At 37.7% G+C, this 26,250-nt stretch overlaps 1 protein-coding gene across 1 annotated transcript in view; it reads right to left on the reverse strand.

The window, feature by feature from the left end:
* Positions 1-1,815: 1,815 nt before the first annotated feature.
* mtus1b (microtubule associated tumor suppressor 1b) overlaps positions 1,816-26,250 on the reverse strand; it is a 55,965-nt gene continuing 31,530 nt past the window's right edge. The window contains exons 7-15 of the mRNA XM_051703320.1: positions 15,906-16,132; positions 10,138-10,204; positions 7,117-7,331; positions 6,038-6,143; positions 5,844-5,914; positions 4,843-4,938; positions 3,096-3,212; positions 2,548-2,645; positions 1,816-2,423 (exon numbers count right to left, since the gene is read on the reverse strand). Coding sequence (XP_051559280.1) covers positions 2,216-2,423; positions 2,548-2,645; positions 3,096-3,212; positions 4,843-4,938; positions 5,844-5,914; positions 6,038-6,143; positions 7,117-7,331; positions 10,138-10,204; positions 15,906-16,132 — 1,205 coding nt within the window. The 3' untranslated portion in view covers positions 1,816-2,215. The remainder of the gene's footprint in view (positions 2,424-2,547; positions 2,646-3,095; positions 3,213-4,842; positions 4,939-5,843; positions 5,915-6,037; positions 6,144-7,116; positions 7,332-10,137; positions 10,205-15,905; positions 16,133-26,250) is intronic.

Raw genomic sequence — 26,250 nt, forward strand, 5'->3', positions numbered from 1 at the left:
AAATGTACCACATACATTCCCTTCCAGAGGGACTTTGTTCCCTTCTCACTCAAAGCACTCGTGCTTGTTAGAGTGGCGTGCTGTCATAGTAACCATGTTACATTCCGTTTCCGTTTGTCCTACGAAGGCCGTCTCGTTTAAAGAGGCTTGTTTAAAGGAGGACGCTCAGTATACTACAGCTTTCAAAGGACGCATCCTACCTAACACGCAGCCTTCGAAAGGAGACACAGCTCAAGTCCCATGATGTGACCTGTCCCTGTACTATAGTGCATCGTCGGGTCATCAGCGTCTCATTAATTTTAATGAGCTTGCGTAGCCTTATCATATGAAAACGTGACCAGCGCTTCAAACTCTCAAGAGCCTTGGTGTCAGTTGTTTGTAGAGTTGATAGTACCAACCCGAGCAGTGGCGGATTTAGGCATAGGCGACATGGGCAGTTGCCCAGAGCAGCATTTTGTGGGGGAAGGTGGCACCAGGGGTCAACAACTTTGCCCCCCTCCCAACAACATTGGGGGCATGTTGAAGCGGGTTTCACCCAGGGCGCCATACAAGCTAGAACCGCTGCTGGACATGATAGTCTTTCAATCATTGCCCAAACCTTTTAAATGTTCGTGCAGCACACATTTATTAACATGACTGTTTTGAGATATGCGGTGAGAGTGTCTCTGACTGGGGCTCATTTGAGATGCGGTTTACATTGATTGTCCAAGACACACATACCCTGTGGATCCATCCATTCATCCTAAATGACATGTAAGTGTGTTAACTGATTTAAGTACTTATATTAGTGAATCAACATCTTGGAATAAGTCTCAAAAGTGTAAAAAAACATTTGCATATGTTTAATACGGAGTACATATGGCTTGGCATTTACTTGTGCATTAAATTATAGATATAAAATTACCAGTGTGATTCTGTGTACTGTATTGTGAGCTTACAAAACAGTGAATACTTTATTTGTGCATTCTGTTATGATGAGCAATTGTGATGCTGTTAACTGCATTAGTGAAATAATGCGGAGTGACTAGATCAGACAGTTGTGTTCCTTCTTCCCTCACTCCGATGGCTGTATCTTTTGAAAATGTTTTGAGAACTCAACTGTGCTGAAACAGGCGGTGTTGTGATCCTTAAAGGGAAAAAAAAACGTTCAACATATTTAGTTAGACTTGAACTTTGCCAGCTATACACATCTTACAGTTTGTCAAACTTTATCCTGATATTTAGTAAGAGCTGGCATGGGCAAATGAGATGACAGATTGCTCCCCTCTTTCTCCCCCACCCCGCCCACTAGGGGAGGGTTCTCACGGCTGTCCACGCCCAGCTGAGTTGCATTTTTCAGAAGGGTTGTGAGGTGGACTTGAGCTGAAAGAGGACTGTTTCATGACCCTTAATGACACACGAAATCTTGCATTTCCATTAATGTCCACTAGATGTCAACAGAGACTATTTAGCCCGAGAAGGATGGCGGACGTAGGAAAGGAAGTTCCGCCTTACAGGTAAAAGAGCCAATCACTTTTCAGATACAGACATCCACCGTCAATAAACATTCACTCAAAGCTTTCTGGATGTGGAGGCCACTAGAACCAATTTTGGGAGAGAAGTAAATACATTCCACAATATTAAGAACAAATATTTGGATCTACTGTATATGCATGTGAGGTTAATTTTAAAGCCTTTTTCCCGTCTTGCTGATCAAAACGTTCTCAAGCAAAGTCTTGAACCAAGCATATTGCCAAAAAAAAAGAAATCTATTTTTTATGTTAATCTCATATAGTGTTCGAGCGAGCAGACAAAGAAAAAGACAGCTTTACATCGTTTACTTGCTATGCATGTACCATTTTTTAATTAAAAAAATGAAAAGGGAGCACAAATAAAACAGAAAATTGCAGTCCAAGGAAGAGATACTCTATGTACAAGCCCTGAGGTGTGTTCCCTCCTCAGATACATTTTTGTGTATGTGTGTGAAAGAAAGGGAGAGAGAAGGAAAAAATGTGTTAGAGACAGACAGAAAGGAATGACACAGAAGAGAACAAACAAATGTGTAACTGAGCAAGGCAATTGCTTGATCAAGAAGTGCAACTGTGCATCATTGTCTTTAATGGGAAAGTTATAAACTTTAGAAGTCTTTACAAACTGTACAAGTCCTATTATAGGAATCAAATGGCCAAAAGGTCCATAGGTGCCTCTGGGTGAGGGTGGTTTCTGAGGTCAGAGGCTATCTGGGTGATATCGGAGTCGTGGAAAAGGAGGCAGAGTTTTGAGGCGAGTGGAAGGGGGAAGTGGGTGAGATGCGTCGCGGGCTGCACAAGTCTCCATTGTGTAGTTTCCATAGCAACTCCTCATTCTCCATGGATAGACGTTTGTTGACCTTTGATTCCTTCTGCAGGGTCTGTTGAAGCATGGCCTGTTCTGTGGAGAGCTGCCTACATTCAAACAGGAAAAAAATGGAGATATGATACACTGATATGACAAACAATTCATAATTCCATTGTGCATCCCAGAACAAGAAAAAAAAGATGAGTCTTATACCTAAAAAGAGCTACTTACTTTGAAAGGGCAGCATGCTTGTCCATCCTAGCCTTGTAATCCTCGTTCTCCTGCTGGACCTTATTTAGACACTCCTCTAGTTTCAAATTATCATCAATCTGATCATAAACACAAGTGTAAAAAAAATAAACTTTATTTAGTGAAAAGTTCTATTTTGTCAAGTAGATTCCAGGGTCAGGGCTTGGGGTAAAAATGCCACAGAAAGAGATAATAATACCCCCGAAATTCAAGAAGTTGGGGGAAACATTTTCCTCCGTGTTTAATTTGTAAGACCTGATATATTTCTTAATATTCTAATCTAGGCGTAGGTGTATATAATCACATAAAAAAAGAGGTCTAATTATTCAGATTGAGAAAGTATGTTAAATTAAGTATTTTACATAAAAGAATGACACTCTAATTATTATTATTATTTTAAATATGTCCTCATAAGGGTAAAAAATATCCCTGAAAATCATCTTGAGGGGGTAAATATTACCCCTTGAAGGAAAGGATAATTTCTAAGACTTGTAGGTTCTATACTAATGGTAAAATATCAAGATCCTCACCAGTTTGTCCATCTGCATAAGTTTCTTGTCTTGCTGGTGTATCTGGTTGGTCTTTATTTCCAGCACGGCTCTAAGACTCTCCAGCTCCTGTTCCAAATACAGTGTGTGGGCGTCCTTCTGCACACAGAGAAACAAGTGTTCAGTTTGTGTTTCACACCATCTGTGATCACAAAGAAGCACAGAACATCTCTGTGTGTCACAGTAGTGCCTGGACCCAGTCTTTGAGGGCACATTATAAACCTTATCAACCCGGCTCATGAATATTAATTAGGTGACACAACATTCGCCTATTAGTCCCATATCATTTCCTTAAAGGCAGGGTTTCTTTCTTTTTTTTTTTTTGTACTGTGGCCCCGAAGCTCTTAATATAATGCTAATAAATTTTAGTCATCCAATAAGTGAAGCAGGTGCAAATTAAAAATGTTTACAAGTTATAATGGTTGCTATGCCCCTAAATACAGTGCATTCAGAAAGTATTCAGACCCCTTCATTTTTTTCACATTTTGTTATGTTGCAGCCTTATGCTAAAATTATTTATTTTATTTTTTTCACATCAATCTACACTCCATACCCCATAATGACACAGCATTTTTGACAACTTTACAAATGTATTAAAACAAAAAAATGAAATATCACATAGACATAAGTATTCAAATCCTTTGCTATAACACTTGACATTTAGCTCAGGTGCATCCCATTTCTCTGGATCATCTTTGAGATGTTTCTGCACTTTGATTGGAGTCCACCTGTGGAAAATTCAACTGATTGGACATAATTTGGAAAGGCACACACCTGTCTATATAAGGTCTCACAGCTGAAAATGCATATCAGAGCAAAAACCAGAAGGAAGACTCTCCTCAGTGCAAGACACATAAAAAAAAGCACCTAAAGGACTCTCAGACTGTGAGAAACAAGATTCTCTGGTCTGATGAAACAAAGATTGAACTGTTTGGCCTCAATTCCAAGCTTCATGTCTGGAGGAAAGCAGGCACCACTCATCACCTGCACAATACCATCCCAACGGTGAAGCATGGTGGTGGTAGCATCATGCTGTGGGGGTGTTTTTCAGTGGCAGGGACTGGTCAGGGTTGAAGGAAAGCTGAATGCAGCAAAATACAGAGATATCCTTAATGAAAACCTGGTCCAGAGCACTCAGAACCTCAGACTGGGCTGAAGGTTCACCTTCCAACAAGACAATGACCCCAAGCACACAGCCAAGTCAACACAAGTGTGGCTCAGGGACAACTCTGTGAATGTCCTTGAGTAGCCCAGCCAGAGCTCAGACTTGAACCCAATCGAACATCTCTGGAGAGACCTGAAAATGGCTGTCAACCGACGGTCCCCATCCAACTTGACAGAGCTTGAGAGGATCTGCAGAGAAGAATGGCAGAAAATCCCCAAATCCAGGTGTGCAAAGCTTGACGCATCATACCCAAAAAGACTTCAGGCTGTAATCGCTGCCAAAGGTGCTTCAACTAAGTACTAATTTAAGGGTCTGAATACTTAGGTCAATGTGATATTTCAGTTTTTTCTTTTGAATAAATTAGCAAAGTTATCAAAAATAAAAAAATTTCTTGGTCATTATGGGGTATGGAGTGTAGGTTGATGTGAAAAAAATAATTTAACATAAGGCTGCAACATAAAATGTGAAAAAATGAAGGGGTCTGAATACTTTCTGAACGCACTGTATACAAGTCCATAGAACAATGTTGTGGAAAGAGGCGTTCTGTCATGTGAATGTCATTACCTGACTTTTTTCTGCCAGTGCTTTCCTCCGCTCCTCCTCCTCTCTTAGCCTTTCTTTCAAAGCCTCGTTTTCTGCAGTCAAACTTTGAATTTTTTCCTTTAGTGAAGAGAATTGTGATTAAATATTTATTTAAAAATCAGGACATATACACATTATTTCTATTTACCTAATATGTGTATAATATTGCAAATTATGACACATTTGCAAATTGTTTCTTTAAAGGAATAGTTCATGCAAAAATGAAAATTCTCTCGTCATTTATTCACCCTCACGCCATCCCAGACATGTATGACTATCTTTCTTCTGCTGAACATGAACTAAGATTTTTAGAATATTTCAGCTCAGTAGGTCCATACAATGCAAGTGAATGAGTTCCAAAATTTTGTAACTCCAAAAAGCAGCACAAAGGTAATCCATAAAACTCCAGTGGTTAAATACTTCAGAAGCAATAGATAGGTGTTAGTGAGAAACAGATCAATATTCAAGTACTTTTTTTTTTTTTTTTTTACTATAAATTCTCCTCCCTGCCCAGTAGGTGGAAATATGCACAAAGAATGTGAATCACTAAAAAGAAAAGAAGAAAATGAAAGTGGACATTTATAGAAAAACAAAATGACTTAAATATCGATCTGTCTCTCACCCACACCTATCGTATCGCTTCCGAAGATACAGATTTAAGCACTGGAGTCAAACGGATTATTTTATGCTGCCTTTATGCCCTTTTGGATTTTCAAAATTTTGGTCACCATTCACATGAAGACTTACAGAGCTGAAATATTCTTCTAAAAATCTTCATTTGTGTTCATCAGAAGAAAGAAAGTCATCCACATCTGGGAAGGCATGAGGGTAAGTTAATGATGAGAGAAGTGAAGTGAACTATCCCTTTACATAAATAACACAAATCTTAAGTAAAATACTGCAAGTTGACATTCAGTACCAATAATTTCATGAGTTAAATTTGTGTATCTGTGTTTATATAAAAATAAGACAGTAATGCATACATTGAGCGAGGCCTCAGACTCAAGTGTTTTGTCAAGTTCTTGAATGTTCAGTTCGTGAATCTTCCTGAGCTCTGAAAGTGGAAAATAACATTATAATTGATCATCTTGGTCCCGCAGATGCAAAATATAATACATTTCATAAAAAATATCAGAATAGTATGCCTTTGATGACTGCAGATCTGTAGTGAAATTACCTGCGCATGAAGTCTCATATTCACGTTTCAGTATCTCCATCCGCTCAGTGTGTGCCAATTCCTGTTGGTTCCTCAGGGCTTCCTGTTGGTTCCTCACCTCTTCCACCTGCCAGTGAAAATCATAGTCATCATCATTATCATCATCTAACAGATAAAGCACTAAATATATTTATAAAGATATTTCTGTTTTTATTTTATTTTTTCTGTTGTAATAAACTGTACCTCTTCTTTGGCTTTCTTGATAATGGCCCTGGTGTAGTTGTATTTAAAAATCTCTCTGTCTATGTGGTAACATCAGTCTGTACATGTACATATCTATGTTAAACTTCCACTAACTGCACGGGTATCAATGAACAAAAGTGCCAATCTGGAGAGGTGGGAGAAATGTACTGGCAAGACTAGAAAACAGCATTCACACATACTGAACACATGCTTGTGTGTAGACTAGTATAGACATATATAGAGGTAATTGTAATGACTGCAGACTAATCCTAACCCAAACCTTACCCCTGCAAAAGTCATTATTTAATTTATTAATTAATTTTTCCAAATGAGAATGTACTCGGATGTCCAAGGTTTTGTTCTATTTATATATAAGGGGGGTTTTGCTATATTTAGCTAACATTTAGGGACAATTTAGTCCACAAACTAGCTTTGTAAACTAAACACACCATCATACACTCTCTTTCCTGCTACACTTTTTTCAAGCATAGATACAATAAATAATATGGCAACATCTATAAAATCCTTTTGTATTTGACAAGAGTCATGCTTGACTGAAGTTAAATGTGAATTGTTTTTAGGAAACTCCTGGAGCTGACTGTTCATACAACACCTGCCTCAAAGACAAACATCTCAATATAAAACAGAACTGAATGCCAAATATGAAATATTACATAAAGACCGTATGAAAAACACACAAGAGAGGGTGTGCATTCAGGAATGTACTCACAATAAAGCAGACACGTAAGGTGAGGTATCACCTGATTGGAGCTGTGTGATTTGAATAGTTAATCTTGATTACATAAGACACATGATTTCTGTGCTGCAAGCACTGACCAGCCCAGGTAAGCTCTTACCTGCTGCTGCATGAGCGCCCTGCATTTGTCTGCCTCTTTCTGGTAGGCCAGGTGGGTCTTGTCCCATTCTGCTGAGTAGAACTCTTTCAGTCTCTCCTCCAGTTGCTCTAGTTCTGTTTGATGCTGCTCCTGTAGTTTCTGTAACAGCGCCTCCAAAGACACCCGCACCTCCTCCTTTTCCCTCTCCAACTGCTCACAACAGGAGACCGAGTTACCTGAGGAGAGAGTGAAGTAGTAGTATGTTAGGAAAGGGGAGATGAAATTAGCATCATTGGCATTTAGAAGGGCTCTACTGGTGGTTGAAATCTCTAAACAGTCATTAGAATCTAGAACTGTCAAATGTGGAATATACTGGTCTAATCATATATAAAGTACAATCTAGAGAAGAATCTAGAACGTAATGGTGATTCAGTTCAGAGTCTAAAACAGAAGTCTAGAATAGCACCTAAAACATTCTGGTGGTTTAATTTGCTAATGAGTGAAGATAATCTAAAATGGAACCTAGAATGTCTTGGTGGTTCAATTCTCTAAAAGACTCAATACAATCTAAAATGTCCACAGTTGTTCAATTCTCTAAAGAGTCAAAGAAATCTAAAATAGTATCTACAATGCACTGGTGGTTCAATTCTCTAAAGAGTCAGCAGCCCCATTCACACATGCAGCAGGTAAATTACAGGAAAATTGTTGGGTTTTCTTTACTGGTAAATGTACCACATGTGCTGTTTACACATACTATCAATATGGAAATTTATGATACAACTTCTCATGTACTGGTGATTCAATTCTCTAACAAGTCAATATAATATAGTATAGAATTTAGAATTCACTGGTAGATCAATTCTCTAAACAGCCAATAGAATTTACAATAGAATCTAGAATGCATGGGTGATTCAATTCTCTAAAGAGCCATCAGAATCTACAACAGAATCTATAATTTACTGGTGGTTCAATTATCAGAAGAACTAATTGAATCTACAATAGTGTCAAGAATGTACAAATGGTTAAAATCTCTAAAGAGCCATTAGAACATAATCTAGAATGTACAGGTGGTTCAATTCTCAAACAATTCAAATGAATCTAGAATACACTGGTGGTTCATTTCTCTAAGGAGCTAATGGAATCTAGAACAGAGTCTAGAATGCACAGGTGGTTCAATTCTCAAACAAATCTAAAATAGAATCTAGAATGCACTGATGGTTCATTTCTTTAAGGAGCCAATGAAATTTAGAATAGAATCAAGGAGATTCAAGTGCCTAAAATCTCTAAAAGCCATTAGGATCTACAACAGAATAAAGAATGTAATGGCAATTACATTTCCTAATCTCTAAAGAGTCAGTAGAATCTAGAACATCATGCAGTTCAAATCACTAAAGAGCGGAGATGATCTAGAATGGCACCTAAAATGCATTGGTGGTTCAATTCTAAGATTCAGTACAATAGACCCTGAAATACAACCTAGAAAAGATTCTATTCTAGAATCTATGATCTAACAGTGGTTAAAATCTCTAAAGAGCAATTTGAATCTAGAATGTACTGGTGGTTCAATTCTATGAAGAAACAATATAATCTCGAATATAATCTAGAATGTGCTGGTGGTTCAGTTCTCTAAAGAATCAGACTCTAAAACAGACTCTATAATGTATTAGTGGTCCAAATTTAGAGTTAGCAGAATCTAGAAAAGAAACTAGAATTAGTAGAACATAGAAGGTACTAGTTTAGTTCTCTGAAGATTTAAATCATTTTTGGATTTTACGGTTTTAGAATTAAACCACCAGTACACTTCCACCAGAATGATGTTTTGTAGGTCTGTTATTCTATTTCTCTAAAAAGTCTGTAGCTTTTTCAGTTAAGAGTGCAGCAAGAATTCCCCTCAAATTCTCAGTAGACTTTTTCAGACTTAAAACACACGTTTGCTTATGTATTTAAAGCCTCTGGATAAGTATTTATGTGAATACTGTGGATTAAAAGGGGCAGCAAATTTTAGGAGCAAAGTGTCCTTTGACCATCTGCATATTCAGACTTGCAGACAGAAGTCAATGTGAGTGAAACATTCCTCATACACCACACACATGCACTGCACACTTGTGCTGAAGCCAAAGGCCATGACAGTGCCTGAGGCCAAACTAATTAAACATAACAAGCATTGCATCCTTAACATTACAGTATTACAAATGTGTGTGTCCGGACATGCGATGAATGTATGTGAATGTGTATTCTCCTCTCCACCAATAGCTGGTGTGTGGCGAGTGTACTGGCACACTATGGCTGCCGTCGCATCATCCAGGTTGATGCTGCACACTGGTTGAGTTTGAGGAGAGTCCCCTGTTCACTGTGTGAAGCGCTTTGAGTGTAGTGTCAGAAAAACACTATATAAATGTACCGTTCATTCATTCAATCATTCATATTGAGGAGTCATATTTTGTTGCAAAAAATACACATAAATACACCAAACATAGTGAAAGGCTGCCAAATGTCTACAGGGCACGGGTTCAGTTTGATTGGTGTGTGGGTTATCATATTGTTTTGTTTTGTTTTTCAATTCCCAAACAATGAACTCAATGGTTCCATCGATATAGTGCTCATCAGGACAGATTATACAACAGGATGAAACCTTAAATAGTCTCACTCTGGAATGTACGGAATAACAATTGAAAGAAATAATGTATGACTGGGGAATCACAACAAGGCATACTAAATGGTGTTAATAATTAGAAATATTATTAATGAAGAAATATTAAGTAGATTAATAAATTTACTGAAAAAAGAAAAAAGAAAGAAAAACTAGACAGTCGCTCAACCCTGCTTTATTAGGATTGCGCCTTTGAGCAAGGCAGTAATCCTAAGGTTTCTCTAGAGGGATTGCCTACAATTAGTGTTCTGCAAGTCACTTTGGATAAAAGCATCGGCCAAATGACAGCTAACTAACCAAGATGAAAGCCTACGTTCTGCATTTTACCTTGAGAACGGACATAAGACCTAAATCCTAACCCCTATGTCTGCAATTGTTTGTGTATTGCTTACCCAGTTGCTGTCGCAGTTTGTTAAGCTGGACGGAAAGTTCTTCTCTCTGACTGAGTGCCACCTCACGCTGTAAGAAACGACAAAAACAAAATTAAATTTTTTTAATTAACACTGATTTAAAAAAAAAAACATAAGGACAGATGACAAGTAACATGTCCAATTTGTTTCTTTTTCAACATCAATATTGAGGTTAAAATGTATACTGTATAAGGCAAAGTGTATATTTTATTTACTTTTATTTTTTTGCGGTTAACTTAAATGGTCTTGCAGTGTAACAGAATGATTAAAAGAATGTTACATGTAATTTCTTAATTAATGAAATCATAAAAACTCCAGGTATAATTATAGAAAAATTTGAAAAATATTGTTTTAGATTAAGTATAGCATATCACACTAAAGGACATTTTTTAACTAACCAAAAATCTGTAAAGTTATTAAGCTAATAGAAAACATGTTTCATAATTTATTACACACATAGAATAGACATTCACTTTGGATACAAATCACAAACTAGAATCCCCAAGCCTTTAAAATTACATAATGTATTGCATGTAGCTCTCAGCTGGTCTGTTGTTGTTGGATAAGAACCACATCAATCAGTTTTTTATTAGCAAGCATCAAGAGTCAGTGTGAGGCCAATTTGAATGTTCAAGGAAGATATGGGGGTATGTGAGTGTGTGTGTGTGTGTGGTATTAAGTTATGGTAAATGCTACAGTAACCACCACATAGCCAACATTTTTGAGTCAGGGGCCGGGAGAGATTACTGTATTTGTGTCACTTTATGTTCTGAAGAAAAACATTAGAGATTGATGAACACGCGTTACACAAACTAAACAGAACATTTAGCAACTCACACAAAAATCTCCACACTTTGGTCAAGCACCATGTTGGTTATTCTTATGAACTATGTCCATTTCTATCATGCACATACACACTCTCCTTCACAGTGAATTTATGGCCTGAGATAAGAAGACAGGAGTTTATACCTCTAAACTACTCAAACACCAGACTCTCCCTGGTCAACATACACAAAGATCACTTACTACAGACTCTCAACACCTCAGGGACAAAAGCAAACACATGTTAACAAAGGTTAAAGCCTAGAAGTCAAGAATTAATATATACTTAAGAAACGAGAGTACCAACCAGTAACAATTACAAACACGTATTTAAAATGAATAAGCCTAAAAACACACAGGACAAAAAATAGGGAAACCAAACAGCACCTTTCCATTTTTTTTGGAGCCAGGATATTTCTTCAGGCCAGGTTTGCTCCTGGAGGAGCCCATCTTCTCCTCCTACTCTCTCCTCTCCCCTACCAGTCATACAACCAAGCAATTTTAAACAACTGTCTTTCCTCTTTCTCAATCATATAAAACTGGTCTGTCGGCATCAGTCTCCAAGCATGCTGCACTAAAAAACAATCTCCTCCTCCCTATCACTGGCCTGCCCCCGTATTTCTCCTAAGAGAGATTGAGGAGGAACTCAGAACAGAGAAATGAAAAGATGAAAGCTGAGAAAGAGTAGGTGGAGGTACATGAAAAGTCAGTTTTACAGGTCGGAAAACGCGGATAATTTTTTTTCCCCTTTTTCAGTTTTGGTTGACAGCAAACCTTTTGATTTATCCTTACTAAATATACCAAGACCACAGTAGATGAATCACATTTTGACATGGTACATTTTGAAGTAGACCATAAAGGTTATATCCGAGTTACATAATACAATATTGACTGTTCTATGAGACAGTTCTTGGTGTATTGGACTTTATATAATATTATGGTCAACGTGGGTACCATTTCATGGCACAAGTGCAAGGATCTGATGAGCTGCACATGGAACTGAAGATCAGCAAGAAAAAGAGTAAAAAGAATAAAGAAAGAGAGACTAAACTAGAAGGTAATGCATATGCTTGTAGATACAAAAATCAAATGGCGGTTCAAGAACATGCAACTTGCCTAATGCTTGTCAGATATTATGAAGTAACTGGTTTTATGTTTTAAGACAAGGGTTTCCAGTCGGAAATAAAGAGAAGAATACAGAGAAACAGAATTTTTATTTCAGTGCTTATACACTTTACAGTTTCTCTACAGAAATACAGTAATAGCATAACTGAAACTACAAGTGACCTATATACTATGAAATACGGTAAAAAGCCAAGGGCAGGCAGTATGGAGAAACATTGCTCTAGTATCATCAACCAAACTGTGGGGTGGGAAAACAGGCCACGTCCCTTCCCTCAAACTCCGCCCTGAGGCTTTGTAGCAGCTGCTGCATTCCACACACCAACATCTCACCTCCTGTGTGCTCACTATCAATCACTGTGGCTGACATGAAGGCTAAAACTGTCAACTTTCACCAAAGTAAAGTCTTATTCAAGAGGGGATGGAAAGTGAAAAATGTGTGTGTTCTCTAGACAGTATGTGAGCTGTGCCCTCAGTGCGTTTTCTTGAGTAGAAGTACAAATTCAGAGAAGAGATAGGTGTTTACTTAATCTGTTTGGATAAGAAGAATTGATGGTGGGAAGACTCCCTACTACTGAGAGATAAGGAGATAAGAGCAAATTTGCATTATATATAGGATGGTGAGGAATGCATGGAATGAAGACTGAAATGGAAACAAGAAAAAAACTGAAAGAATATGGGAGAATTTACAGGAATTTAAGGAAAAGAAAGAAAAAAGTTAAAAAGAAAAAAGAAAGAAAGAAAGAAAGGTGTCATTATGGTTAAATTGGGTATCTGGTGTGATTGTATGCCTGGGGTTAAGATTATTTGGCAAGGTGTGGGGTTGGGGTACATGCTAAGTAACACATTTACACACATAGGCCTTATGTTCCAGATTTCAACCCAAGTTAACAGTGTTATCAAGACATTCTTGGCCTCGTTGTGCATGAATAATCGGTGCACGTAATTTCCGAAAAAATATATGTTTAATTATTCTCAAAATTGAATAACTTACAAGCTCTGGCTCTGAAGCAACTTTTTTTTCCTTTTTGGCTGATGTCCCAATTTCCTTCCAATTTTTCAACCTCTCCATTCATGTATGTAACACCTACTTTTTACATTCCAATCAATTCCAGATAGATAATTTCCTCCCTACATTTTCTTCTTGTTGAATATCCTGTTTCACTATGTAATACTATGAAAGTATTGGGTTAACAATGCAATTTCATGTTGACTTCCTTATTTCAAGTTTATCAAATAGTGTTTACCTAGAGATGGGACTAGGAAGAGCAGCGACAGTAGAGTACCCAGAGTGGGTACACGATTCTAGATCTGCTGAAAGTTTGAGTGGACGGTCTATCTGAGTATTGCACTCAGTAACACAAAAACAATACTCAACCAGTCAATGCAGACAACAATGATTAGAATCATCAGACTGTTTACACCTCAGATCATCACGTGTCACCACAGACAAAATCACCTAGATGATTTTAATGTCAGCAGTTCTGCCTCAGGGGCCATGAGGGCGAATTACCTTAACTACTGTAACTGTCAAAAAGTAAACCAAAATAGCAGGGTGTTACTAAATACACCAATAAGACTAACCCTAAACGACTCCTCTAACCCAGCTGAAAAAAACAACGTTGCTGGTCACTAGCATATGTTGTGTTTTAGATGCTGGTCCCAACATGGGATCCTGATGTGTTGGTGTCCCCACCAGGCTTCTTAACAACCTTAACCAGCAAAGCTTTCCTGACCAACTAGCTTTACCAGAAAGACCATGCTGGTTGACTAGCATTTTTTGCTAATTAGACTAGACCAACTAGACCAGCACCAAAAAAGCACTTACCAGGATAAACAAACCTGGAATGGCATGGAGATTCATGCTGGGCTAAGAAGTTCATAGTTGACCACAGGTGTGAACAGAATGTTCTGGGACAACACTGACATTCTACAATTTGGATGTAGCCCTGCACTGAAAAAGACTAAGAATTGTAGAACTTCAGCATAGAGTCCATAACTCAAGAACAGAGTTGTAAGGTATGGACACCACCCTAACCCTCCCAAAACATCTGAGAAAAGATTTTTAAAATGTTACAAAGACATTCAATCAATCATAAATGGTGTGACAATGTTGGTGATTCATTATTATGATTTACTGATTTGACAAGCTAAATACCAGACGCTAAACATTTAAAAAATGACAGAATAATTTCAGTTTTAATGAAAATTCAATTTCAATTCCTGGACATTACAGTAGCTATTTTTTCTATGGCAGAACAGTTTGTTTAAATCTATGGTTACGGTATGATTATTCAATAAGAGTCTTAAAATGCTTGTTACAGCAGTTGATTGACAGCTCCTTTGATCTGCAAATATTTGCAAACCAAAAGAAAACGAATGTAGTTAAACACTGTGGCAGGTTTGTTTCCAGGATACAGCCAATCACAAAGTAAAGGGCTGTAACAGACACTCCCAGATATTTGATCATGCCAGGCTCTGTACCTAGAGTTTGATCGGGCTGACATTTAGTCAAAAAGACCACTGATTTTGTACTGACTGTTTCCTCTTCAACTTGTTTGCCCTTAATTGTGCTGGTAGAAGTCAGCTATCAAAATATGGCTAAATAACATGTGGGTCTGATGGCGAAGAGCATGAATGAGTGAACAGAGGAACCTGTGTTTTTCAGAATGTTGCAAACAGATACTGATAAGAACACATAAGGGGCTCGGTCAAGGTTCGATTATTGACTAACCCAAATTGCGCATTATGTCTAGAGTTATTAACACTATGGCAAACTCTTTTAACATAAAAGTTGTGTATCCATGATTACATTTTACAGTTGCATTTTGACCAAATTAGAATTTGACAAGTTGGAAATAGAACTTAATATATCTGAAACAGTAATATGACTAAGAATGGAGCTCGAAGATATCTGTAATAAAACAGATCAAAATACCACCTAAGGGGCTGTTCACACCGGATACATTTTTTGCATCCGTCTGTGCTGTTTTTCAAATGTTTTCTAAGTATGCACCAGATGGACATCTCTGACTGATGTGGAACACTTTTTTTCAGCGTCTTGCTAGGGAGTGCTACGGTTTTTGATTCCATGCCAAGTTAAAAAGAATGCATCTTGAGACACCTGTGTTATGTTATTTACATTTATGCATTTGGCTGATGCTTTTATCCAAAGCAACTTACAGTGCCCTTATTACAGGGACAATCCTTGTGGAGCAACCTGGAGCTCAAGGACACAATGGTGGTGGCTGTGGGAATTGAACCAACAACCTTTTGCTTACCAGTTCAGTGCTTTAGTCCACTACACTACCACCACTCCACTTGGCCGCTTGTTATATTTTGTTCCCAGTCCTAGTTAAATCTAAGTACAAATACACTGGAAAGTTGAGAAAAACATCACTTGAAATTTGCATTAAAAATGCAAAAACATCACTTGAATTTTGAAATTTGCATGTTTTTGATTTCTGTAACGGATATTTAAAACGTCTCAAAAAGTCATAATGCTAATTTAAGATATGTCCTAAGAAAGATCTTTATAGTCAGAACTCTGAGATATCCATGAGTACAACAGAAAGAAGATATTTTAATTGTATGGTTTCCATTTACAGAGACTTAATGACGAAAGTTTAATCCCACTAATCAACATGTAATTAAAGATATCATAAAATAGCTCTTTGCACACAAAAGCCAACAGATCAATATTGCAGTAAAAACATTTGCTGCATATCAATATAATCACATCTGTGCAAGACTGAGAAAGGAAGAAAGAAAGACAGAAAGAATATTAAATAAAAAAGTTCTCCAACCTCGCTGAAGACATGCTGCACAACCAAGGCGAGAGCTTCCAAGCGGTGATTGCCATTAGCGATGAGTTTACGGAGCTGCAGGATGCACTGACTCTTTTTCTCATTTTGAAGACGAAGATCTCTTTCCTCCTCTTCCTCAGTCTCTCCGGTCCCCCCAGTTGAGCTGTGCTGCTGCGTTAGGCCAGCTGTTGTCCCTGCAGCTTTGGGCCCTTTGGAGCTCTTGTCCACTGTAAGAGAGTGTGTGTTCAGTGCGGTCATAACATTCAGCATGATTTCACAGTCTAGCATTCACCTCACTTTAACCAGTGACAGTGAAAGCAAAACACTGAATTCACGAAAAGAAAAGACATACACACACCCAGGGAGAAAATTACTGTAAGACACATAAATGACATCATCTTTTAGAAATGAACATGACTAACAGAAATGCTTTACAAGAAATTGTTAGAACAACAATTTCAACACACAAACAACACACGCCCTAATCAGTGTCTCCTTAGTTTGATCCTGAAAAAAGCCCTAGTGCATGCTGGGATTGAATCTTAATGATAATGCTCTAAGGTCCAGAGAGCACATTAAGAGTGCATTCGAAGGAGAGAGGGAGAGAGAGAAAAAGAGAGTGAGTGTGTGTGTTTACCGAGAGTGTATTTTGGTTCCAATCTACAGTACAGGCTAACTGAAGTTGAAATAAGGTTTCCCATCCCATAATCCATACCAAATACTAACTCACGGATCTATCCTACACAAAACAATTAGTATATAATCTACCTGAATCACTTCACTATTATATTCCGTCACTAAACTTGTAAAATCTTAAACAATTCCTATTGAACACTAATACTTATCAGTATACAGTGAATACTGTATGGTAATTATCATGTAAACCTGTCAATAAAATGTCCTGGTCCATTTAATTTGGTCCATTAAAAGATACAAATAAGAAATTATATTTTGCATTAAAAAAAGTAAGCCTCCTTTTTGGGCCATAAATATTTTTTACACTGTGATATCATTTTCATAACAGTTACCCACTTTTTACCTCTACATTCTTGTTACCGTAATGAGAAAAAAGCATATATTTAAATTGTAAAGTATTTATACATCTTAGTAGTACTCCCTTGGTATTACCTTTAATTTTCGCTGATTTTAATTTAAAAATAGTAGTTGTAAAACAGAATAATTTTACTGTACGGTTAAAAGAACGACTGTGTTTGAAAACAATGGGAACAGAAAAAGCAAAACGTCCGTGTTCTCATATGGTAATAAGAATTGGGGAGCAAAATGTGCTTAAGTATCTTGAAAATAATTTCGCAATGCAAAAAATCTCAATCTCAATTTTCTTTATACAAAATAATTATAGTATTATAATTATTATAATTTTGAGTTAAATGGAGTTTGGAGTTTTGTGATAATCATCCATATACTGTATATATCACATATACATATAGTTTTTATATGTATAGCATATGATATACATATAAAAACTATATATATATATATACACACACATACACACACATATACACCAATCAGCCACAACATTAAAACCACCTGCCTAATATTGTGTAGGTCCCCCTCATGCCGCCAAAAACAGATTTTGAAGAAATCTGAGTTTATGTATATTTTTACCTGTATTTTAGATTCCGCATTTTTACTCACTTTGTGAAATTTATGAAGGTTAGCTATATGTGTCACATATTTATGTATTCTCCCAAATTCCCTGGTCTGAGAATGACAAGAACTGACATTTGAATGGTAATTTAATACTGATTTTAATGTTATCTGTGTTTACTAAGCAATCCTTGAAGATTCCACACACAAAGATGTCAATTAACAACAAGAGACACAAAAACAGGAGGAGGTAAAGGGTACAAGCTGGATATTAGCACCTGCTGATCCAGTTCATCTCTCATTCCCTAGTGGACTGTTTTGACAGCTGGCCTTAAAGAAATAGCACCGAAAAATAAAATTTCTGTCATCGGCCTGTTCCTCACACAAAGCTTTTGTATGGCTTCGGGAGACATATAGTATGCACACATGGACAATTTTTAAGATGTTTTTTTGTCATTTCTGGAGCAGCCCCTGTGTCCCCATTCATTATCATTGTATGGAAAAGAACAGAGTTAACTTTATTTTAAATGTCTCCTTTTGTTTTTCATGGAAGACAGAAAGTCATACAGATTTGGAACATGAATGTGAGTAAATGATAACAGAATTTTCATTTTTGGGTGAACTAACATCTTTAAACGCACTTTAAATAAAGCATATGCCCCTATGATGCCCTCTGCTGGCAGTTACACATTTAAGACTACTGGATTCAGCTAGCTCTCATATTCTGCTTATATGAACGCACAGCCTCTTATGTGCATGTATGATGTGCATTTTGGAATTTAAACCACTCAATACATTTTCTACAACTAATTTATCACTTTTAATAAGAGGAATCTGTTTGTGATGAAGTTAATATAATATTCAACCCCCTGTCCAGATTTAACACACACATACTCCTACAAACACACTTTGCATCCATGATATTAGTCTTTGATTTTTCCTACTCAGCAAGCCCCGTTTTATTAAAACATTTTATATAAAATGTCTATTCTCGCTTTATTCAGACTATAAATAACATCCAATCAAAGAAACATGTAATCTTACTAATGATCTCGGCACAAACAACAAAATGCTAGCTAGCTAGCTATCCATCTATCTATCTATCTACTGAATGGCATGATATGTGTTAGTTTATAATATATAGTTTCATTGAATTTTGTAAAAGAATACTTATATTAAACATTAAATTACATTTACTGGGAATGATGCTTTAGAACAACTACTCAGTGTGAAATGGGTACTAGTGCACACACATTTAGAGTCACTGTCTGTGTGTGAACAGGGGCAATCCATGAGAAGTGTGTAATCATTAGTGTGCAGTCTAAGGCTCATAATAAGTGTATATTTCAGTCTGCTGTGACAGGAGACATACTGTAATTGCTCTCCCCCAAACACACCACTGGAGACAGACCGTAACTAGCTACCACACACACAGACACACTGAGTAAGTCTCAACCGCAGGCCTCCAAACCACACACCGATGCGCCATCACGCGTGTCCACACCCAGGCCGGAAATGTTCATGGTTATGCTAACAGAAGAATGGTACTCCCTTGATCCTGCTTTCTCTCTAAACAATCCTTTTATCATTACACTTTAAGATTAAACACTCCACACAAACACACACACACACAGTACAGCATGCCTTTCACCACAGAAAAAAGGGCTTCCACTCCTTCATATAATTACTGGAAGGCAGATGAGAAAATTATGCACCCTTTCTGAAGGAAAGCCTGAGTAAACGTTTCAACGTTTTGCTTGATGAAGAGAATGATTGATCTAACACAGAAAGAGTGCCCTACACTAAAGAGGCTACCAAATACATACAGCACAACACAGCGCATCTTATTCAATCAAAAAGCTACACAATCAGATCTATAAAGAATACATTTAGTTAACAAATAAAATGAGGAACAAAAAAAACAAAAAAACATTTTTTTACTGTTTATTCAAGTATTTTATAGAGACTGAAATATCACTCTGATCCTGTCAGTTCTCCCTTACAAAAAAGTACTGTGGTGGTACCATGGTAAATTGATGGTATCAGATAGTAATACCTAGGAATGTCATTAAATATTGATATATCGATTATTGATCGGCATGTTATTTTCTCGATATGTTTTTGAGGCATCGATATATTAACATTAGTTGACATTTTAATTAGAAGCCTAATTTTCATGCTTTCCAATTTGATGTCAGTTGGCCTTCCTTTTAATGTAGTCTGGCGTAATAGCGTTGGGAGACCACAAGGGGGTGATATAACATTTACTGAAGCCAGTCGCGGGTAGGACAAGGTACAGGTATCACTGTCACACAGGACGTGTCGTCAAGGAAGGTGGCAGTCCAACCTGTGGTGTGGATCTAGTCCCCATACAAACACAAGTTTCGAAGGTTTTTGTACTTTTTCAAGAATAAACAAAGTGAAGATGATGAGTTTGCAGGTTAGTGTATGAAACTAGTGTAACTGCGCAAACTGAACGATTAGAAATGGAGACATTTATAATGCAATTTCTCTGTACTGTATGTAGCCTTTAATAGGTTTCATTCAATCAAGCTGTCAAACCACCAAAAGACGTACTTGTTACTGAAAATACATTGTGTAGGCTATATGAAAAATACACATAAACAATATATCATCCAGTGATGGCTAGTGTAAATAATCTATGTCCTTTGATAATGATATGGGTTGAATTTAATGAAAAAACTATGCAAGCTATCTATTTGGAGTTGACTAAATGAGATTTTGTGTGATGGTTTGGTGATGTTACCTATCAGACCATGCCTGGGAAGACAGACAGAGAGTTGCCAGTTTGCTGGGGAGAAAGAGCGACATCCAGTGCCTGTGGTAGAATAACATACCACCATCATAAAAATCTCCATCAAAAACCATTATGTTAAATATGAAGATTAGAATCCAGGATAAAAATTGGGGCAATAAGGGGTTTGGCTCACTGGAAAAGGTAAATATTGATCAACAGTAATGTCTGAAGAGGGTAAGTGTGATTATACACACATGCAAACACACATCCATTTTGATTTTCTTCAGGCCGACTCAGATATCTGGGCAGTAAAGATACAGGTGCTGAGGATCTTCTAGTCTCATATAATGACCAACCTGAAGAGCTCCTCTCAGCTCCTCTTGCTAGGGTGGTGCTCAGTGTTTGGTAAGGTGTTTTGAATGTTTTAGTGTGGCTCTGGTTCCTCCTTTCAATGTAAATTTATTGGATTTTGTGTCCATTTTAATATCCTCCAGAGGAAAATCTAATTGAGATGGCAAAGAAACATAATAAAACACCTCTCTTTAACAAGTCACACGATTTGACATATCATTGATGTCTGATGACGGGACAATCCAAAGTTTAAGACTTTAAGGGTTTGGGTTTGTTAAAATCCCCAACCATCAGTATGAGCAATAGTAACAGTGATGCTTGCCTTAGCAAGCACCACTACAGAAAAATACTCAGCTCCAGACTTTGCATTTTACTGTGACTACAGGTGTCTTAAGAGTAAAAAAACCGGGGAGTCGCGAGTTCAAATCCAGGGTGTGCTGAGTGACTCCAGCCAGGTCTCCTAAGCAACCAAATTGGCCAGGTTACAAGGGAGGGTAGAGTAACCTCCTCGTGGTCGCAATTAGTGGTTCTCGCTATCAATGGGGCGTGTGGTAAGTTGTGCGTGGATCGCAGAGAGTAGCATGAGCCTCCACATGCGGAGTCTCCACGGTGTCTTGCACAACGAGCCACATGATAAGATGCACGGATTGACGGTCTCAGAAGCGGAGGCAACTGAGGCTTGTCCTCCACCACCCGGATTGAGGTGAGTAACCGCGCCACCACGAGGACCTACTCAGTAGTGGGAATTGGGCATTCCAAACTGGGAGAAAAGGGGATAAAAAAATAAATTAAAAAAAAAGTAAAAGAACCGCAAGGACATTACAGGAGCTTTAAACAATTCTCATTTTCCTGAACTGCAAACCCTTAAACATTGAAATCCTAAATTCAATCTCTAGGCACTATATATTTCAAATCTACAGCCAGTAATTTTACAGATGCTGTTATCTCGTGCAACTGGGACATCACATGCAGAAAACAACACACACACACACACACACACACACACACACACACACACACACACACACACACACACATTGGTGCGGCTATCCTTATGAGGACTCTCCATAGACACAATGATTTTTATACTGTACAAACTATAGATTCTATCCCCTAACCCTACCCCTAAACCTAACCCTCACAAAAAAAAACTTTCTGCGTTTTTACATTTAAAAAAAAAAACATCATTTTGTATGTTTTTTAAGCGACTAGAAATGTCCTCATAAACCACATTTATAGCATAATACCTTTGTAATTACCAGTTTTTAACCTAAAAAAATTTCCTCGTAAACCAACCAAATCCGCCCACACACACACACACACACAAGGTGGGTCAAGGGAAATAATCTGGATTGGAACTCTAAAAATAAGGCCAGCGGCTGTGCTTAAATCTCTTGATGAGGCATGAAAACTACGTCCAAATCATGTTATCAAATCCTAATAAATAGATTGAAAAAATAAGGCTGTAATAAATGTCTGAGTTTGACTGGCTCACTTTGAGTACACAGTGTGCATTTGGCACACACAAACACATGTACACACTCACACAGCGTTACATCCCTAAATTCAGTGTTTATATCATTTGGTCCGATTAGAGAGGCTGGGTTCTCAGAAAAAGATTAATTTGACTGAAACAGATTGGAAGCCAATAATGTGAGCAGTGTGTTGAGAAGCGTTCAGTGTGTGCGAACTGTTCTCTCTGCTCACACTCTCTCACGCACACACTCAGACCGGCTACTTAGGTCACATATATCAGGGCTGTTAATAACCGCCTGCATGATCCAGCATGCTAGTTTCTATGGAGACAGCCATGAGGAGATGCTGCACTCTCAATGTGTGTGAACATTCTGGAATTTTCCACTGTATCTTCCATAACCAGAGGATGGAAATTTGTAGACCACCACACCAGATCACCGGTCTGGATTTAAAGAGAGATAAATAATATTTGCTGATGGGTTTATTTCAAAATGGTGTTTCTGCACCATTATGCGTTGAAGGATTCTGTCAGCTGGATCCTAACCATACATTATACTTAAGACATAAACAAAAATAAATAAAAATATATATTTTGCACAAAGATAATGAACCATTAAGGACCATTAAGATGACATTAATTTCATGACAATTAAGCACATTTTCTTGCCTACTTCTCATTACCGTAATGCATCTGGACGCTTTAGTTCTCAATAGTGATTGTTATTTTTTATTAAATCAGCATAAATTAAAAGCAGTACAACAAATACTACCATGACATTAAAATACTTTATAATGTAATAATAGTAATGATAATAATAATAAAAATAATTTAAAAAATGCTAAATGTAATAATTACATATCATTATGGCTTTTTCACATTACAATAAGGGGAATAGGAGGAATTAAATTATCATTAAAATAATGTCACATTTAAAAAAAATACAATAAAAAAATATAACATATATAAATATAAAAATATACATATTAAATATAAATTTAAATTGAGATGTAGATTTACTTTTATGCTGCCTTTATGTGATTTTTAGAGCTTCAAAGTTCTAGCCACCATTCAGTTGCATTGTACTACCTACAGAGCTGAAATACTCCACCAAAAATTTTGTTTGTGTTCAGTAGAAGAAAGAAAGTCACACATCTGGGATGGCATGAGGGTGAGTAAATGATGGTCTTAAATTTTTGGGTGAACTATCCATTTAAGTATACTGGGGAATTATGCCTTGATAGACTCTAGCTGATAAACATTTGGGACATAAACAAGACCTTAGAATTGAACTAGATTTGTATACATTTATGAAGAAAATGTGAATGGTGGTTACCCGTGCTAAATTTGCTAGCATGAGGATGATGCTAAGTGGTCAATAAGGTGTTCAGAGTGGATGTAAGCATGTGGCTATGTGGTTCCTGAGCTGTTCTGAGTGGATTCGAGTGCATTGCTAGGTAATTGAAAGGGGGTTATTACTGGCTCAAATCAAAGAAGCCCACCTCCAAGTCTCTATGATATTCTGGTCCCTAGATACCATATGGCTCGGGTCCCTCCTTCATTGTAAGTCTATGGCATTTTGTCGTCCATTAGGTGAAAATGTGTGAATGCTTAGAAAAGTAATAGCACACCTCTCCTCAATAAGTCGCATGATTTGAGGTATCATTCATGTCGGTAGCACAAATGGTTTGGAAGTTACGCATGAAAATTTTGGCAGAAAATGTGAAAATAGTGACACTTGCCTTAACAAGCTTGACCTCAGCAGGAAATTTGTGAACTCCATTTAGAGAAATTCTAAAAGACACTTTTTTCTCCCAAATGACTGAAATTCTCAATGCATTCACAAAGACAGAGAGAGAGAGAAAGAGAGACAGAAAGACTAGAGACAGTCAGAGTCCTTGCCTGAACCCTAACCTAAATTTCCATTTGACACAGAGGGAGGGCGATGGAGATTTTCGCTTGGGGTGGGGCGATAACAGCTATCAAAACCCAAAATCACATCCTGGCTATCAATTTAGCCCTCACGTTCTTGAAATACACATTTTATTCCTTGAATCTGTGCCATATTTATCATATCATATTTAAAAAACAACAACACAGCAGGCGGTTTCTATTTGCGGCACTGCCCATGGTGCCCTCTGGCACGGGCATCACTCCACTACAGATCATGCAACAAGGCCTTTCAATACATTTCACACACACATACACACACACAGACTTCTTTGTAAGCATCCTCTGTAAAAAGCAACAATGGTGAAGGCTGCCACACGCTCCTCAAAGCACGAATCGAACAACAGTAACTATGGAGAGAAGGGTGTTAAAAGAAGAAATATGGGAGGGGGGAAGGGGCATATGATGGGAGAGATGGAGGGAGAGATTGAGAGGGGGAGGAGGGGATAGGTTCTCAAACCTGCATGGAAGACCACTGTGGTCTTCTTGCATCCTGGCAATAGTTGAAGATTTCGGAATAGTCCCTTAGCTGTAAGCTTCACATGGAAGTTTGAGAGAGCGAGTCTTGGAGACCATAACATGACCTTCAGTGTCCAGCCGGAGGAAAATTATGTCCTCCACAAAAAAGAAGAAGTAATAAATGACTGGAAAATAAAAAGGGAAAAAAATGTCTGGAAAAAGAAAAACTCTTTTGGTCTTTCTTCTATGACATTACTTTGCAATGTCTTCAATAAGTGTAAAGAAAAGTCCAAATCAGATGTGGAGAGGAAAATTTCAGGATAATAAGAGAAAAAAATCAGAAGGATTTCCAATGCAAAAAAAAGCCCAAACAGACTCAAACATAAGGTCAAAAAACGATAGTTCTTTGGATGGTGATGCTGAAGATGTTGGGAATGGCGAGTAGTTCTTGTGGGAACGGTTGCTCTGTTCAGCGGTATCTTCTTGGATGCTGAAGCAGCCAGTATCTCATATATTCTCCTCCCCTCTCTCCCTCTCTTACACACAGACGAGCACACGATAATCCTTTATATGTGTTGCGCATGCACACACACATACAATACACACAAAAGCCAAGCTCTCTGTGGCTTTGAAACACATGCACACACACTCTCATGCAATCAGAAGGGGGGATGGAGGGAGAGAGCCAACGAAAGAGGGTTGGAGTGTGAGTATGCGCAGAGCAGGGAGAAGGCGGTCTCTCTTTCGGCTACCATACTGGAATGGTAAGGTATGATATTGGAGGATGCTGCATTTGAAGGTTATAGCTTGTAATATACAACTTGGATTTTTGCGCTATTCAGACATTTAAGTGTATGTCCATCGAACTCTATTTCAAAAGTCCTATTTCTCGGGACCCAATCTTGATTTATACACTGCAAATAATCACAATGACCTTGTTTATGCACTTAAGAAACCACTTTATTCCAGGGTTTTTGCAGAAAGCAGCATTCTGAAATGTTTTGTAAACAAGAATGCTGATTTCCTTACGCTGCTTAAGCGATTAAGAGAAAACGGTTTAACAAACCCAGGTTTCTCCCAGAGAACGTGGCTTAATGTGGCCATGTAAACGCGAGAGCAGCGTTCTTACAGGTTTTTGAAGAGTGCGCATGTGCGTGCAAAAGACCAGATAATAAACGTCATAGAATGGAGCCCAACAACAAATCAATAAAGCAGAAAGAATCAAACATTTCTGGAAGTACAGTGGAAAGCACATACAATATAAACTATACCCATTTATACACACCAATGTAAAATATCGACTGTCACTCACGTTCGCTTATATGCGCTTGTACACTGGGGGAATCCCAGAGTTTTCAGTAAGATGGAGACCCCACTATTGCAGTGTAATTCCACTGCAGGTCGTGAAGGAAGGTTAAGGAAACAAACACAGTAACAACTCTGGAATATCTGGAAATAAAGCGAAGCAACTGGGAATAAAATAGCTAAATGTTCCTCGGATGCCATGTTTGTTATTTACACAACCGTCACGGGGAAATTACATCACTGTGGAGAAAGCTGCTTACTGATCGAGCCGCATGTATACTGGAGTAAACAGTACGCTGCTTATACAGTGCATGTAAATGGGAAAGCTGCTTTCTCGCAATAAGCTGCTTTCTGGTTTCCATGTAAACCTAGTCATTCTTAATGAGTATCTTTGTCTTGTTTTCCAGTAAAATGTCAAAACATTTTTAAAACAAGAT

This window comes from Myxocyprinus asiaticus, chromosome 7, assembly GCF_019703515.2.
Source record: "Myxocyprinus asiaticus isolate MX2 ecotype Aquarium Trade chromosome 7, UBuf_Myxa_2, whole genome shotgun sequence".
Classification (NCBI taxonomy): Eukaryota; Metazoa; Chordata; class Actinopteri; order Cypriniformes; family Catostomidae; genus Myxocyprinus; species Myxocyprinus asiaticus.